The sequence below is a fragment of the Heliconius melpomene genome, chromosome 12 (genome assembly GCF_056956725.1).
Source record: "Heliconius melpomene rosina isolate 202511_hmr_F chromosome 12, ASM5695672v1, whole genome shotgun sequence".
In the NCBI taxonomy this organism is placed as follows: Eukaryota; Metazoa; Arthropoda; class Insecta; order Lepidoptera; family Nymphalidae; genus Heliconius; species Heliconius melpomene.
In genome coordinates, this window is record NC_140400.1 from 1,000,981 (window position 1) to 1,017,586 (window position 16,606).

The following is a 16,606-nucleotide window of genomic DNA, read 5'->3' on the forward strand; positions in this document are numbered from 1 at the left end:
TCAACAAGTGTCCGCATAAGTTCCTCTCCAGCCAGAATGGTGTCCTCAGAAAAAGGGTCTTTGGAGTAGAGCGATTCATAGGTAGAAAGCAGCTTAGCAGACTGATCCTCAAGGCCTGGGATGTACAAGCACCGACAGCCGCGGGGTATGTGCTTACGAGCTGATTCCCAGATGATATCCACAAATAAATCGTAGTTCTGCGGGGTTGGTTCTACATCTATCAGCTTAGACTCCACGTACTCAGAAAAGGCCCGCCACTTGGCTTTCCTGAAATTAAACCGTCTTCTAAAGGGAACCACAACAGGAGTTATCGCTGCTTGAATTTGGCAGGAAATAGGTCTGTGTTGCGTGTGTGGGATGGGCTCATGAACTCTCTTTTTACATAAGGAACTGATGTTTTGACTTGTAAATATAAGATCTGGATTATATCCCCGATGCCAAATTCGACTATTAAATGATGCTGGAAGTTTAGAGTCATGTAGTAGGGTGAAGTTTTTAGCTTCAGCCCACTACATGACTACTTTTTGTATGTCAAGTAATTTACCACCAGTTCACTAATGCAACTGTCTCCGACCCACGACTCACATAGGTACACAATTAGGAATAGGGTTAGGATTCCCTAACTGCGCCAAGATATTCGTCTATGCTTAATATAATAAATCAGAAAAGTTTGCTTGTATGAAGGCACATTCTATGTGTTATTCTGAAGTAATATTTCTGTAAATTTTCATCTAAATCCGTCTAGTTTAATTACAAGCCATCTTCAAAAATTTTTACATTAATAATATTAGAAAGATTTAGCTTACCCTATTCCTCTAGTATTCAGAGGAAGCTAAATGTAAATGCACTCTATGCATGTTAGTGTAGTAGCGGAGTCCAACGTTACGCTTTTTCTTGTTACTAGTGGGAGGAAATGAAAATATTAATTCAGACCGAACTAAGGACCGTCGCCTATAGCCACGATACGCTGCGTCACGATTAAATTTCATGTATGAAATACCAGGTAATAAAAAAAATATTTATTTATTTTACGTTACTATGAAGGAATATAAGAATGCATAAAAAGTACTCTATCGATAGAAAAAAAGAAAACAAGACATTTTAATATAAAAAAAAATATTTATTAATAAATAAAAAATTGGTCAAACAATCACATATAAGAAGCCATGGCCTGACTCTGAAATTAATTGTAGATGATTACGCCAAATTGATTTTAAAATTTATATTTATATTTATATTAAATTTATATTTTATATTTCTCTTTATTTTCTTCCTAAAAAAACATATGCAAAAATTCAGAAATTCCTAGTTGCAGGGTGGCCACGGCTCGTCAACTCTTTTGTATGTACACATTCAGGAAGGGCAAATCTTTGGTAGATTCTAGTAATTTATATATTGTCCATATTTTCCCCACATGGAGATAAGACAAGGCAAAGGAGCATACGGGTCACCAGATGGTAAATAATTACCGCCGCCCACAGCCCCGTGTAACACCAGGAGGAGCTACTGGTGCATTGACAGCCTTTAAAGTGGAGATAGACACACTTGTTGAAGGTAACTATTATCTATAGATTTGATTTAAACCCATAATCGTCGTACTGATGTCATTTATCAGATAAGGCACTAAGAGGTCGAGTTCATATAAGAAGAAGAAGAAGAATAAGCTTCAGATACTATGCGAAAATATTAAGTATTGTAATTTATAAATATTCATAGAGCAGCTTATCTCACAGAGATAAATCTTCTTAAATAAAATTAAAATTATTCTTATTAATATGTATTTAAAAATACTATAAATAATCGTCAATCGTCTTTTTTAAATAAGAACAGAAAAAGAAATAAAAATTTACAAATACAAATCGCATATTAGATTAACTACAAATATAATAGTATTTGTAGATTATATAATCTAGTCAGATTTACTTTATACCTGGATGATATACCCAGAAATACTGGATTATCTGTCCCCCAGTAAGGGACTCTCCTAATCTCAATCTTTATTTCAATAGATATCATCGTTTTAGTCCGTGCGGTTACATTTTCATTGTGTAGTAACTTTTCTAAAAATTCTAAGCCATTAAAAGTAAATATGACGTTTATACTGCTCGTTTAGAGAAAACTTTTTGTATCATATCCACAGGTAATCCTTTAGTTTCTGGTAGGAAGAAGTACGTGAAAATCGCTGATAGCACGGAGAATGCTGCAAATATGTAGAACAGTGGACCAAGACCTGAGAAAAAGACAGTTAATGTTATAAATTGATAAGTATGGGGCCACCGCAGTACAGCGCTTGACAATAAACATGACATTGTGTATTCGCTTCCTATGTGAGGGAATGAATTATTTTCATTTTCTTGCTCTGATAACAAGAAAAAGTACAGCGTTGATTTTCGACACTCAACAGGAAATACGCAACCCAACTTGAAAATAATATGGTGCGTGGAGAATGGAGAAAACACTAGAATTTCTTTTGCCTACCCTGCTATATGCAGGATACAGCGGGAAGCATAAGAAAAATGAAAAACCGGACAAGGGTTCCGTACGAAAATTGAACAAGTACTACTACTTGTAAATACTAGCTTTCATAATAAGTATAGATTTAGTAAGCTACCAGCCAAATTTTGTACATACCCAATGCTTTAACCAGAGGATTGAATATGAACAATTCTACAAAACCACACAGGAAGCACCATTCTATTGATATCATTGACGCCAAACTCTTTACCTGAAAATTAAATCATTTATTATCATTCTGCAGATTTTTCTTGAAAATTTATAAACTCACTGGACCTGATTTTAATGTATTTCTTATGGATATATGTATTGGATGGAGCACTAGATAGATATGTTTCCAAATATTGCCAAGGTCAAATTTTTACATCTGTCTACACTTAATGTTATAAAGCTGAAGAGTTCATTTTATTGAAGTCCCTTATCTCGGACAGTACTGCTTCTAATTAAAATATTTTATGACAATTTATTAATGATATAATTAATGGTTATATGACATCACTTGCGACTAACAGGAATCAAATGGAAACATTACCGGAACACTGTTTTCAAAATTTGATTAGATGTAACGAAAGAGCATGTGATCATTTCCTCCTCTAGTACTTACTTCAGGCATAAACACTTCAGCAGCAATGACGTATGGCACAGTACCAGCGCCAACAACAAAAGCGACACAGTACAAGTTTATTAGAATAAAAGTGATCCAGTGTGGTCCTAGTTGCAAGTGTATTTGAAGCCCGAGTAAGACACAAAACACTCCAGTGATCAATGATCCATACATCATTAGAGGCTGAAAAGATTTAATGTCATATTATATTTTAAAATTTGTAGTAGTTGAAATCTAGAATATTTAGAATATAACGATATTCAGCATAAATATTGGAAGTTTTATTAACAATATCCATAAAACTTTTGTATATCACTATGTCAGTATTTTTGTAGAAGTATATTTTATAAAATGGAATTGTTGTACTATTGGACTGAACCTATTACCATCAGAGCTATAATAAAACCAGCAACAATTGCCACTATTCTAAATATGATACTCGATAAAATTGATATTTATTGAGCCTTAATTTATTCTTCACATAGCAGTTGCGCAGAGAGAACCAGGATTAACATTCCATTTTCCAATTGTCCTCCCGTAATCGAGAAATTACATTTTAAATTCCAAAATATTCTAATTTTACATCATACTTACACGTCTCCCAAACCAGTCAATGAAGTAAGCACTAAACAAACCAGCCACCACTGACACCACACCAAGTATGACCGTCGATATGGTAGGAGATAGATTAGGTATGGCCTTTGCGAACAGTGGCTCTGCATACACTTGTACTACCACGAAACCTTGGAATATGGAGGCTGTATATAGCAGTATGCATATGACTAGGGCACGTTGGCTTGCTTTTGATTTTTCTGTAAATAAGAGTAAAAACTAAATATTACAACATTTTTTGAAAGTATTATAAAATTGGTGTCATCGTGCTATTAATAATTCTTGAAAGGTTTCCTCGAAGTAATGTCAAGAACGAGGATGGTGTTATGACCAGCCACTCATCACGCAATATTTTGAAAATTGGGTGTTGCTTGGGGAACGGAGTGTCTTAACACTCACTAGGTTATTATATCTGGAATACAGGGTGAAACTAAAAAAATAGGTTATACGATACACGTACTCAAGTATTGCCACGATCATAAGTTCTTCTTAGGAGCTTCATCCGCTTTCAAACCCTTTTCTTCTTCTACTTGTGGTGTTTCTGAAAAAAAAAACGTTAATATTATTAAAATATAATAGTTTTTATTGGCAATCACAATATACTAGTCATCGCTCTCAATTTTGTTTGCGTGGACTTTAAGAAAAAAAATGGAAAATAAAAAAAACTAATCTAATTCACGTCCATACTTTGAATATTCCTGCCTCGTTCCTCGTCTGACTAAATTTTAAATGCTTAATTTTAACTTTCAAGTCCAGTAATTTCATCTATGCATTGTCGGTCAGACACTCAGTAACAAAGTTTTATATACAGGGTGTCCCAGGAGTCAACGATAAAACGAAACCAGGTGATAGACCATGTCGTGACAGTTATGAGAAAAATATAAAAAAAAATCTTTGTCATGTATTTTTCATATTATATTGATTTTAAAAAATATCGCAAAAACCGACACCCTGTGATGGTTTTTCAAGTCCCAGGACTACAAATATTACTCTTTCTTCATTTTTTTTTCTGTAATGTAATCATGAGTAACCCTTCTGTGAATTACAGTTTAAGATTTAAACATACCTGCATCAGTTTTCAATAAAATGTGGTGTTTTTGCCAAACATTAAATTCAAAATATTTACTACATCCAACTTTAACCGACTGTACTATAAAAAAAATGTACTATACTGTTTTTGCAAGTAACTTTAAAAGTTGGCGCATTTAATCTGAATTCCGAAATGATACGACACTTGCTGGATTACTTCTTTGTTGAAGAGAGAAAAATCGAAATACACGATAATCGGGATGACGTTCAGCTTTTTGGTATCTTTTCCGATACATTCTAGCTGCAACATTTGCGTTACATAACCATTCCCCATGAATAAAATGCATATTGGCAACGTGTCAATGACCGAGTATATGGCCTGCGAGAGCCCGGACTCGAGCACTGTTCTTATAAGTCCTGGGCCAGCCCCTAAGTCTAAATCTAATCTAATGTTTAAATCTTAAACTGTAATTCACAGAAGGGTTACTCATGATTACATTACAGAAAAAAAAATGAAGAAAGAGTAATATTTGTAGTCCTGGGACTTGAAAAACCATCACAGGGTGTCGGTTTTTGCGATATTTTTTAAAATCAATATAATATGAAAAATACATGACAAAGATTTTTTTTTATATTTTTCTCATAACTGTCACGACATGGTCTATCACCTGGTTTCGTTTTATCGTTGACTCCTGGGACACCCTGTATATATCTAGAGATTACCATTTGCATTTGGTTCTTCATTTAATAGTTGTCTTATGGTTCGCATCTCTTCCTCTACCACTTTTGAATCAACTTTCGAGCTTCTGTAAAAAGCTATCGCTTGTGCTGCTTTCTAAAAGTTAAAAAATAAAAACAAACTTACAATTTTTTTTCTTTGATTTTTAGGTATACAGGATAGACAGAGGAAACTCTTTTGAACGTTCAAAATAGTATTTATTAATTGATAAAGCTAAACCTTGGGATTGAGAACCAGGGTAGACAGAAGGAACCTAGTGTTAAGACACTTCCGTTCCCCACTTTCCAAAGAATTCTTGAGTACATAGCATTTTGACAATATAAATATTTGAATTTTAATCCTATTTGAGACGTATTATTAAGTTAAGTAATTCAACTAAAAAAATACCTTTTCCTTTCCAATTTGCATCAAATATATAGGAGAATCTTTCATAAAACTCAACAGAGTAACACCAACAATAGTCAGTGTCAAGCATATATAGTTCATCATCTTATACTCCAGAAGACCTCCCAGAGCATAGGATACGAGCATCCCAACTCCGTAGAATATCATAGAAAGCGATGTCATAGAACCTCGTATGGACTCCTCGCAGAATTCACCTACGTATATTGGAACTATCAGCAACATACACCCAGTCAAGCCCGATAGGAACATTGCGAATAAAACGGCCTCCACTTTATTTGAAGCTACTACTATCACCCAGCAAGCCTGAAAAAAAAAGTTTTTCTGTTTATGTTTCTTTCAACTGTTTTTTTTTTTCAAAAAAATGTCCCTGGTGTTAACACACTCCGTTCCCAGTAAGACATTTCCGTTACCCTTTTTGCGCCGATTTCTGGAATCTTTGCGTGTTGAGTGGCGTTACTTAATACCACGTCTTGCCTTGATACCAGAGTGAGGGAATAATAATATTAAAAAAATTAGGTTTCTCGAGTGGACATAGAACCCACAACCTATCGCGTGTTCGTTCAAACGCAGTTATAAAACGAAATTGTAAAAAAATATTTATTTAGAATTAGATTATTTCAGAGATAGCCCTAATCTCGAATTCTATGGCGGCGTATTTTGTACATAGAGTACGTACATATGCTTCCGCAACGTGGCTGTTATATTATATAACACTTTTAAATTTCAGGCTAATAATTAGTATTAGGTCACTCAACTAATATTCGACTCATTTTCAAAATTTCATTTCATTCTCAAAAAAACATTTTTCTTGGTGATTAAATAAAAATACTGACCACTTGCGACAAATAAAACAAGATACAGGATCGTTTTCGACCCAAAGTATCCAACAAATATCCGGAGAAAGGAGTCACTATAATCGCACTAATCGATGATATACTGCCAAGTAGTGATAACTCGTTCTCAGTCATAACTCTGTTTAACGTAGTATTAGGAGAACTGAAGAGCATTAGAGTCGAGGAAGGCCAGGTATACATGACGCCCAAAGTCATGCAGATGAAACTGACTGGAATAAAAAACAACAAAATATAATAATACCATAATGTGTTACGAGGCAAAGCCTGCCGTTACTAAACACATAATGTCTCCAGATTTCGGCGGAAAGTGGGAAACTCAAGTGTCTTACTGGGAACAAAGTTTCTAACACACTATGTTTTAACAGAAACAGTATGTTCCCAGGTTCCTTCTGTAAAAAATTGTTATGTATAGATAAATAATATATTGAACTAATAAGAGCTAACGTTTTAGTGTTCATCAGTTGGCTGGGCAGGTAGAGGGAACTGAGGAAATTAGTGTTAAGACACTCTAGACTCATTATGACACTTCCGTTCCCCATTTTCCACCGAATTCTGGAAGCGTTGCGTGTTAAAGGCGGAACTCAACGCATCGTTTTGCCTTGTTAACAGAACGAAAAAATGGACATATTCAATATTTCACTGCCTCGAGTGGTAAACGAACCCACAACCTATCATGTTTACAGCACGCTTGTGCCTGCGCCACGGCTGGCTTCAAAAATAAAGTTCAGCAAAAAATTCAACTTACCGATGCCAGTAGCTATTACTTGGAATAAAATTGCCATGATTACTTAATACAGTATATATTGTACTAAATAGTCCAAGTACAGTACAGTATAGTCCAAAAACAGAGCACTTGTTGCTCCTAGAGCATAATCTAAACTATAGTAAATTTTTAAATCACCATCGTAATATTTAAGAAAACATCAAATATCTTGTCATTTTATTGTATTGATACGGTTTACACCTCTTGTGTTTGACGGTATGACGAGTACCTGTTACGTGATGTAAATATTTTTTATAATATATAGATATTTATAATTGGATTTAAATTTTATAATCTCTTTTCTTGTAAAAAAAATCTTGAATTATTTATTCACTTAAACCGTCGCGCGTCGCAGCGCTGAGGGAGGACGGCGCGAGTGTGACGAAATGCGGCGGTTTTGGTTTTGGTTTCCGCTCGGAGGAATATTTGGATTATTTTCATTTTTGCTCTGATAGACAAAACACTACGTTGAGATTCGTCACTCAACTTGCAATATATGTAAATGAGCACCACGTGCCTACCTCGCTATGTGAAATAAACCGTATAGCTGTTTTATTTTTAGCTTTAAGCTCTATCCTGCTCATAGCATTAGGCAGATGCCCAGATGAACCTGGGAACCGGTTTCTACTTCCATTTTTCATTTACCACCCAATTCTGGAAACGTCGTGTGTTGACTGGTCAAAATCAACGCCAGTCTTTGTCCCGTGTTAAATATTTTCAGGAAAATGAAATTATTAAATAACTCATATCCTCGATTGGGAATCGAACCCAGAACCCGTTTATAGTTGGCCGAGTGTGCCTCTAAGACATGACTGGCTTCATTGTTGTTTGAACATACAAACATTGAAACATTAATTTTTAAAAAGCAAAAGAATTCCTTGCCATTTTTTTATTTTTTTTTTCCTTTAAGCGGAAAGGATACACTTCAAAGATAGATTTATGAAAGTTTGTTCAGGTTCTGATTATGAGATCCGGTTAAAGTTGGTTTTTTTTTTGTTAAAATGTTTAAAAATTATAATTATTCATTTTCACGATTCATCCTAAGGGATTTTAGGATAGGAAGAGACAATCTAGTGTCAAAGTACTCCGTCCTCCGCTTCCCTTCGTATTTCGAGACATTGCGTGTTGAGTGATGGAACATAACGCACTTTGTATAAAAGTTTTTCTTGTTCCTTCCATTCGTAAGTACAAAGTGGTAAAAAATTATGATAAAGAATAAAGGATAATTATGAAAGTAATTGTTCGTTGTAAACATTACGCGGAAGTGTAAAAACGCCACCAGACTTCCAAACAAAAATATGACGTAACGATATCCACAAATGCTATATGGCGGCGCTAATCTCCTAGAAATGTTAGATGCCTAAAATTTGTTTTAATGCTTACAATATTAAACAACGCACCATCATCGCCGTTTTCATGCATACTCTTGTTTGTGATGAAATTATTTATCGTGCATTAAAGAAACTTATTTTAAAAAAATATATTGCATGTAGAACAAAATATAGAAATAAGCCACTAAAAGTCTTTCAGAGTAATACAATAAACATATCTAAAAGGACAACATTAATATGAGATGTTGAGCTCCGCCACTCAACACGCAATGCCTCCAGAATTCGGCGGAAATTGGGGAACGAAGTGTCTTAACACTATGTTCCCTCTGCCTACTCTACTGTGTGCGGGATACCGAAGCTGATTTAAAACATTATTAATAAAAAAAACCCCACGCAAAACCGAAAGTCAAACCTATAATATTAATAATAAAAATCCTAAGCTCATTTATAAAAAAAATATATAACATTATTTACATAACTTTCACTGGATATCAAGATTTACGTTACTAGTTTACAAACAAAGTACTTTTGTATTAGGTGTCTGATAATGTCTCGACAAACATTGTAAACGGTTCATAATCAGACAGTAAAAAATAATGATATTTTTATTTAATGAAAGCTTTAATTATATAAGCGTTTAGTATGGCGTTAGTCATGCTTAGGTTTATTAAATAATTATTTGTTGCGAAATTTCGTTTCGTTCGTTTGGTATAGAATGTGTATTTATATCCGACTGCGCGAGGCAAAAGAGGGTAATGTCTTTATAGGGCTATGTTTGTTTGTTTGTTCGTTTTTGTAGAGACCTAGTAAATAGAACAAATTTTGATTTTTGCTTCCATCTGTACCTGTTAACCCTGTGGGGGTCACTAAAGACGTGAATCAATTCGACCGAATGGCATAACGTTCAAATAAAAGAATAATAATCAACGAACTACAAATCGAGTTCTTCAACCGATTAAATATTCCCACGGTAAATATAATGTTTAGAGGTAAAGCCCTGTTAAGATTATATTGACCGACTGTTAACCCTTCTATTTCGGTATAAACGAGTATTTGTTTATGTGAGTATAAAACTATTTCAATAGTGTAATTGCTAAATATTATTCTAGGCTTTTTTCTTTTTAATTTTCATTAAAGTCTTACTACCCCCCGAGTTGACAGTCTTACGTTGCGTCACGATGACATCTTCAAATGAAATAACAATGTTTGGTTATTAAAACTTAATTTATTTATCTTATGTTACTATGAAGGAATAGAAAAATAAAAACAAGACAACTTTTATGTAAAAAAATATATATTTATAAATAAAAAGAATATTAATTATGAACATTTTTAGAGCAGCTTACCTCACAGAGATAAGTTTCCCTGAATAAAATTAAAAAATATTCGTATCTATGTATATAAAATTTAAAAAAATATAAATTTATATTTAGAAAAGAAAAAGAAATACAATTGCATATTTTATTGTCTACAAATGTATCTTAAGGAAAAAATCCAATTTTGTGGCATAACTAAATTATTTAGAAATAACGTAAAACAATCCTAGCTATAATTACTTAATACAGAGTAAAATTCTTAGATGATGTTCCCAGAAATCCTGGATAATGCACATTCCGGGTACATCTGGAAGAATATAGGGCCCGTGTAATAGAATTTAGATAATATACCCATTTAGATAATCATCCCGGTATGGGACAAAATATTGAGATAGAGAGAGATTTTTATTCCATTAGGCATCACAGTTTCCATCTGTGTGGTTACATTTTCATTATGTAGTAACTTTTAGTAAAAATCTAAACCAATATAAGGAGATTTAAAGTTTATATTGCCCTTTTGGAGAAAACTTTTTGTATCATATTCACAGGTAATCCTTTAGTTTCTGGTAGGAAGAAGTATGTGAAAATTGCTGATAGAACGCAGAATGCTGCAAAAATGTAGAATAGTGGACCAAGACCTGGGAAAAAAAGCAGTTAATGTTTTAAATTGAACAGAATATAGTCGTCGTGGCGTGTAAGCGCGATGGGTTCGATATGAGTGGCGTTGGGTTTTTGCACTTAAAAAGGCAATGTCTTGAAATTGAGAAATTGAGAAAACAGAAATTGAGAAACTTTTACTTAAAATTTAATGTTTTTCCTCGAATTCTGTAAACTTTGCATGTTAAATGGCGGGATTCAACGTCGTGCTTTGCCTTGTTACAAGATCGGGGACGAGAATGGTGGTGGGCTGTGGGTCACCCTGAACCTGTCGAGCTTATAGTCACACGCTTGCGCTTCTGTGCCACGACTGGCCTCAAATTATTAACATTGTAAGTTAGTTTAAAATCTCCATATCTGTTCACGTTGAAAGTTTTTCTTTTCTCTCTATTTAAGCCAAATAGCTAATTTAATAGAATATTTCTAATTACCTAATATTATTTCTTTTTGTACTTACCTAAGGCATTAAGCAAAGGATTGAAAATGAATAACTCTATAAAACCACAAAAGAAGGACCATTCAATTGAAATCATCGATGCCAAACTCTTTACCTGAAAATTCAAACATTTATTGACACTGTCATATTGAGGCATTGCGTGTTGAGTGGTGGAACTTAATGCCAAGCTTTGCCTCATTACCAGAGCAAGGAAATGAAAATATTAAATACATATTTGCTTTCCTCGAATGGAAATCGAACCCACTGCCTGGTTAGTTTTTTTTATAAAGAGAAGCGAAAATACTAATTATATGTATGGCGAAGAAGCCTTCCCACAGGCGTATAAAAGCAAGATGTCGTTAATGCTGACGTCACGAATACACTGATCGCATAAACAAACAAACAAAAATTTATAAAATCATTGTTTTACATTCTCCTACATTGATAAATATCCCCAATAATAGATTTTATCATTTATTCTCATTTATGTACGGATAAAGATCAGTTATAATTTTTATATATGTACAGTTTGATATTTCCTTGTATGAGTGTTTTAAAAATTAATTATTAATTTGATATAATTGACAAAACTGCACCATTGTATTCATGAATTTCTTTTCACTCTTGTATCACATTAGAGGGATATACTATTTTTTCTCTTGCGGGCTTGGGGGAGGATAGACATACTGTCAAACGTGGACATATATTTTTTTTATCTTCACATGTTTTAATTGTAATGATCTAGTAGATACTTTTATTAAATTAGTGAATCAATTTTACATTTTTAAATATAAATTATTATAAAAAAGATACATTTAAAAATATAAAAAAACCACTCTTCCGAGGGCGGGACAAGGGTCCAAGCCATCGGTGGCTAGGGCTCCAGAGAGAGGAACCGCCGCACAATTCGTGCCGTCTCAAGTAATACTGCCTTCTGTATCCGGTTCTTGGTCCAACAGCTAAGCGATAGCCTCTTAAGGTGATGATCATTATTACAAAAATTCTACAAGACAGTTTATACGTACAGTGTTTAGGATCTATAAAGATCCCTTTATTGCTACTTGTTATCAACTAATATATAACTTCTCTAATACTTACTTCAGGCATAAAAACTTCAGCAGCAATAATGTATGGCACAGTACCAGCCCCAATAGTAAAAGCGACGCAGTACATATTCATTAGAATAAAAGTGATCCAGTGTGGTCCCAGTTGCAATTGTATTTGAAGCCCCAGTAAAACACAAAATACTCCAGTGATCAATGATCCATAGATCATTAGAGGCTAAAAAAAATATTTTAGGTTCTATTACATCAATGGATAGTACACAGAACAGTAGCGTCGAGTTACGCGCGTTTGAAATATTTCATGACGCGAGTTGCGTCCCACTCGTGAGAATCGAATCCACGACCATCACATATACAGACGCTGTCTCAATTAAAAATATTTTAGTAATTATACTTACACGTCTTCCAAACCAATCAACGAAGTAAGCGCTAATAAAACCAGCAACGACTGCCACTATACCAAGTATGACACTCGATACGGTGGGTGATAGATTAGGTATGGCCTTCGCGAACAGAGGCTCAGCATACACCTGTACTACCACGAACCCTTGGAACATGGAGGCTGTGTACAGCAGTATGCATATGATGAGGGCACGTTGGCTTGCTTTAGATTTTTCTGTAAATATATAAAGAAAATACAAGCAACTATAATTGAAACTCATACATTAAAGATTTTTTACGCTTTTCGCTTATAGCAAGACAGACACTTCGTTCCCCAGTTTCCGTCCAATTTTTGGGACATTGTGTGTTGAGTGAAACTCAAAGCCGGAATTTTCTTGTTACCAGAGCGAGAGAATGGTCATAGTTTCAGTCAGATATAGTGATGGTTATAATTTTAAGCAAATTGAACGACACCGCGTACAGGTATTATATTAATACCGACTCTTCTCAGTAGAACTGCCTTTCGAGCCAGTGATAGCTCTGTGTTTTCGACAATTTAAAAGTATTTTCATTTGTAATATATAGTTCAAAATACAAATAAACCAATAAACAATTAAAATAGTTAATAATTTAAACAATAATATGGTAGAAACGTACTCAAATATTGCCACGATGATAACTTCTTCTTTGGAGCTTCGCCCGCTTTCAAGCCCTTTTCTTCTTCTTGAGGTATTTCTGGAAATATATTTAAAGATATTAAATTTAAATTTATAATTTCAAGAAATCCTATTTTAGTGTTCTCTTATGCTTCCTTTTGACAATTTCTATTGACCTCCAAGACAATTGTCAACATGTCTAATAGTTTCATATGCGCGTTTATTTTATTTTTTTTAATTCTTTTTTTTTTCTTACTTACACTATAGACTTATGGTCCGGACCTTTTGTTATTTTATACATTTCTTTTAATATTTTTTTCTTTACACATTACCTAGAACTAGACTTATGTTATTATATACATATATTGCTATATTTATACAATGTCTCCTTAAGAGAGCCCAGTTACTAATCATATGTGCATTTATATATTATATAGAGTACCATCAGCATTTGGTTCTTCATTCAGAAGCTCTCTTATAGTTTGCATCTCTTCAAGTACCTCTTTTGAATCTACTTTTAAACTTCTGTAAAATGCTATCGCCTGTGCTGCTTCCTAAAAACAAAAATAAATCACGTATCTAAAATGGCCTTTTTTATAAAAATAAACAGAACTATTAAAAAAGTTTAAAATAGTATTTATTAACTGGTAAATTTCAACCATAATTGTATATTGATATAATGATTAAGATTTTAGCCCTTGCTTAAGCATAAAATAAAGCATAAATACAAATACTCTTTAGAGTGATTTGTACAATATTTGAATTTTACTATAAATTACCTTATCTTTTCCAATGGTCATCAAATATAAAGGAGAATCTTTCATAAAACTCAACAGAGTAACACCAACAATAGTCAGCGTCAAGCTTATATAGTTCATCATCTTATACTCCAGAAGACCTCCTAATAAATAGGATACGAGCATCCCAATCCCGAAGAATATCATAGAAAACGATGTCATAGAACCACGTATGGACTCTTCGCAGAATTCACTAACGTATATGGGTACTACCAGTAGCATGCTAGCAGTCAGCCCCGATAGGAACATTGCAAATAAAATTGCCTCCACCTTGTTTGATGCTACCACTATCACCCAGCATGCCTGAAAAATGATAAAAAAATCTTTTAGTTTATGTATGAGCTTTAGCTTAGAGCTTACTGAGTTAGAATTAAGTGTCAAGGCATTCCAATCTCTCCACTTTGCCAGAATCGAAGCATTGCGTATTATGTATATATGGAGTAATACGTTTAAAATATATTTAGTAATTATTTAGCGACAATACGAGTGTGATCTTAAAGTTTCCGACCTAACAAAAACATTTTATATTTTTTTTAACTCTTCAACATAGTCTTCTTATACTCATACACACTTCTCCCAGTGATACTCCCACCTCTGTAACCTATCCAGATCAAATTCGATACACTGCGTGTTGAGTGTTTCAACTCCACACAGCGCTTTAACTTCTTACCAGGGCTAGGAAATTAAAATAATTCATTTAGAACGATTTTGAAGCCACGATGGCTTCAAAACATTTATTATCGCTTATAAGGAGAAATCGTAAATAAAATATTTAATTAGATTTGATTAGATTATTTTAGAGATAACCTTGATCTGATGTTTTGTGGTAGCATGTGTTACGCTTCCGCAAGGTGGTTGTTACATTTTATTCATATTATTATGTGTAATTATTTTTTGTTTGTTTCTGTTCAGCTTGACTCTCTATGACTCTCCTTCTCAACAGAGAAGGCAGAGAGAGCCTAGTGTTAAAGTATTCCTTTTTCCAAGGAGCACTGAATTCTAAAGATATTGTGTGTTAAGTGGCGGAACTGAAAACCGCGCTTTGCCTTGTTACCATCATTCGTAGATTATTAGTGTAACAATATTAGTAAAAGCTTCGAGATACTTACGACTTGTGCCATATAAAAAATTATACAGGATCGTTTCCGACCCAAAATATCTAATAAATATCCGGAGAAAGGAGTGATTACTAAACCACTAATCGATGATATACTGCCAAGTAGTGATAGCTCGTTTTCAGTCATAACCCTGTTTAACGTAGTATTGGGTGAACCGAACAGCGTTAGTGTCGAGGAAGGCCAGGTATACATGATGCCCATTGTCATGCAGATGAAGCTGACTGAAATAAATAATAATCAATTTAAATATTTCCGGCAGTGGAATTTCGTCTCACTGTAAATCACGATTAACGCTTAAGAATTATGGAAAATATAGAAATCTAAAGTAGGACTTTGGAATGAATTTTGATGAACTGGCTACACGGCTATTGAATATGATTAATGGACATCCATCTTTGCAAGAGTCTCAAATTAATTGGGTGACTCGCCTACCACTAGATGGGCTCCATAAATGGGCCCCATAAATGGGCTTTATGGAGACATCACGTCCCCATAAAGGGTATGGTACGTAATGTCTCGAATGCAACATCGGCGTGGTTATTATACAGAATAAGTAGATAGTTAGATACTTCCACCCTTTCGAGCATGTAGCGCTTGCGCTCCACTCTGCCGGCCAATCAAGGCAAGCTAGAGGCGGGAGATAGATTACAACTTCTATAACTTCTAAATAAAACAGACTACAACTAAAACATTCTAAAAATAAAATAAAAAAAAAACAACTTACTGATGCCAGTAGCGAGTACTTGAAACAAAATCGCCATGATTACTTCGAAAGCTCAAAACACAATATGTGTTATATAATCCAAATATTATATGATATAGTCCAAAAATATATTTTTAAGATATAGTCCAAAACCGTAGCACTTGTTGCTTTTAGGGCATCATTTAAACTGTACTCGATTTTTAAATCACCTTTTTAATATTAGGGAAGACGTCGAACAACTTGTCATTTTATTGTATTGATATGGTTAAGATGTGTTTGACAATATGAGTAATAGTAGTGTGATGTGATGTAAATAACTAAGATAATTAGAGTAAGATTTTATAATTCGTAAGATTTACGCAATAAAAAAAACCTTGTATAAATATATTGGCCGTTGTGGCGCAGCGCGGTTACAATCAGAGGCTGTCCAGCCTTTATTTACATTTGCATTGTTTTCATATGTGGTGGTGGAAAATAGGGAAAGATTCCGTTCCCCATTTTCAAACCCAAGACATTCGTATTAATGCTAGATTTCCCGTGTTTACCCTGCTGTACGGGACGAACCTTAGAGCTATTATAATAACACAAAACATATTTTATAAAATAATTTTCAGGAAGCTAAATACT

The 16,606-nt window shown here is 34.0% G+C and overlaps 2 protein-coding genes across 2 annotated transcripts; both read right to left on the reverse strand.

Annotated features, from left to right (window-relative positions):
- Positions 1–1,972: 1,972 nt before the first annotated feature.
- Positions 1,973–7,539, reverse strand: LOC146533320 (facilitated trehalose transporter Tret1-like). The gene is made up of 10 exons (XM_085195288.1): positions 7,503–7,539; positions 6,737–6,966; positions 5,886–6,206; positions 5,475–5,594; positions 4,418–4,448; positions 4,245–4,271; positions 3,713–3,930; positions 3,119–3,301; positions 2,632–2,725; positions 1,973–2,230 (listed from the first exon to the last, which is right to left on the reverse strand). The coding sequence occupies exons 1-10, from the start codon at positions 7,537–7,539 to the stop codon at positions 2,097–2,099; spliced, it is 1,395 nt and encodes a 464-aa protein (XP_085051414.1). The 3' UTR covers positions 1,973–2,096.
- A 2,861-nt stretch (positions 7,540–10,400) lies between these two features.
- Positions 10,401–16,089, reverse strand: LOC146533321 (facilitated trehalose transporter Tret1-like). The gene is made up of 9 exons (XM_085194808.1): positions 16,001–16,089; positions 15,268–15,497; positions 14,141–14,461; positions 13,804–13,915; positions 13,363–13,440; positions 12,723–12,940; positions 12,359–12,541; positions 11,282–11,375; positions 10,401–10,805 (listed from the first exon to the last, which is right to left on the reverse strand). Exons 1-9 carry the CDS (start codon positions 16,035–16,037, stop codon positions 10,672–10,674), a joined length of 1,407 nt encoding a protein of 468 aa, XP_085050934.1. The 5' UTR covers positions 16,038–16,089; the 3' UTR covers positions 10,401–10,671.
- Positions 16,090–16,606: the final 517 nt, after the last annotated feature.

Excerpts from the sequence above, each read along its gene's own strand:
- LOC146533320 (XM_085195288.1), bottom strand. The coding sequence starts at position 7,539 with ATGGCAATTTTATTCCAAGTAATAGCTACTGGCATCG. Across the intron at positions 4,449-5,474 it reads CAAATGCAAATGGTAATCTC|TCAGACGAGGAACGAGGCAG; the intron begins TAGATATATACA and ends TTTAAAATTTAG. Across the intron at positions 3,931-4,244 it reads ACAAGTAGAAGAAGAAAAGG|AAAAATCAAAAGCAAGCCAA; the intron begins GTTTGAAAGCGG and ends TCTTATTTACAG.
- LOC146533321 (XM_085194808.1), bottom strand. The coding sequence starts at position 16,037 with ATGGCGATTTTGTTTCAAGTACTCGCTACTGGCATCA. Across the intron at positions 14,462-15,267 it reads TTTTTTATATGGCACAAGTC|GCATGCTGGGTGATAGTGGT; the intron begins GTAAGTATCTCG and ends ATCATTTTTCAG. Across the intron at positions 11,376-12,358 it reads CTGAAGTTTTTATGCCTGAA|GTAAAGAGTTTGGCATCGAT; the intron begins GTAAGTATTAGA and ends TTGAATTTTCAG.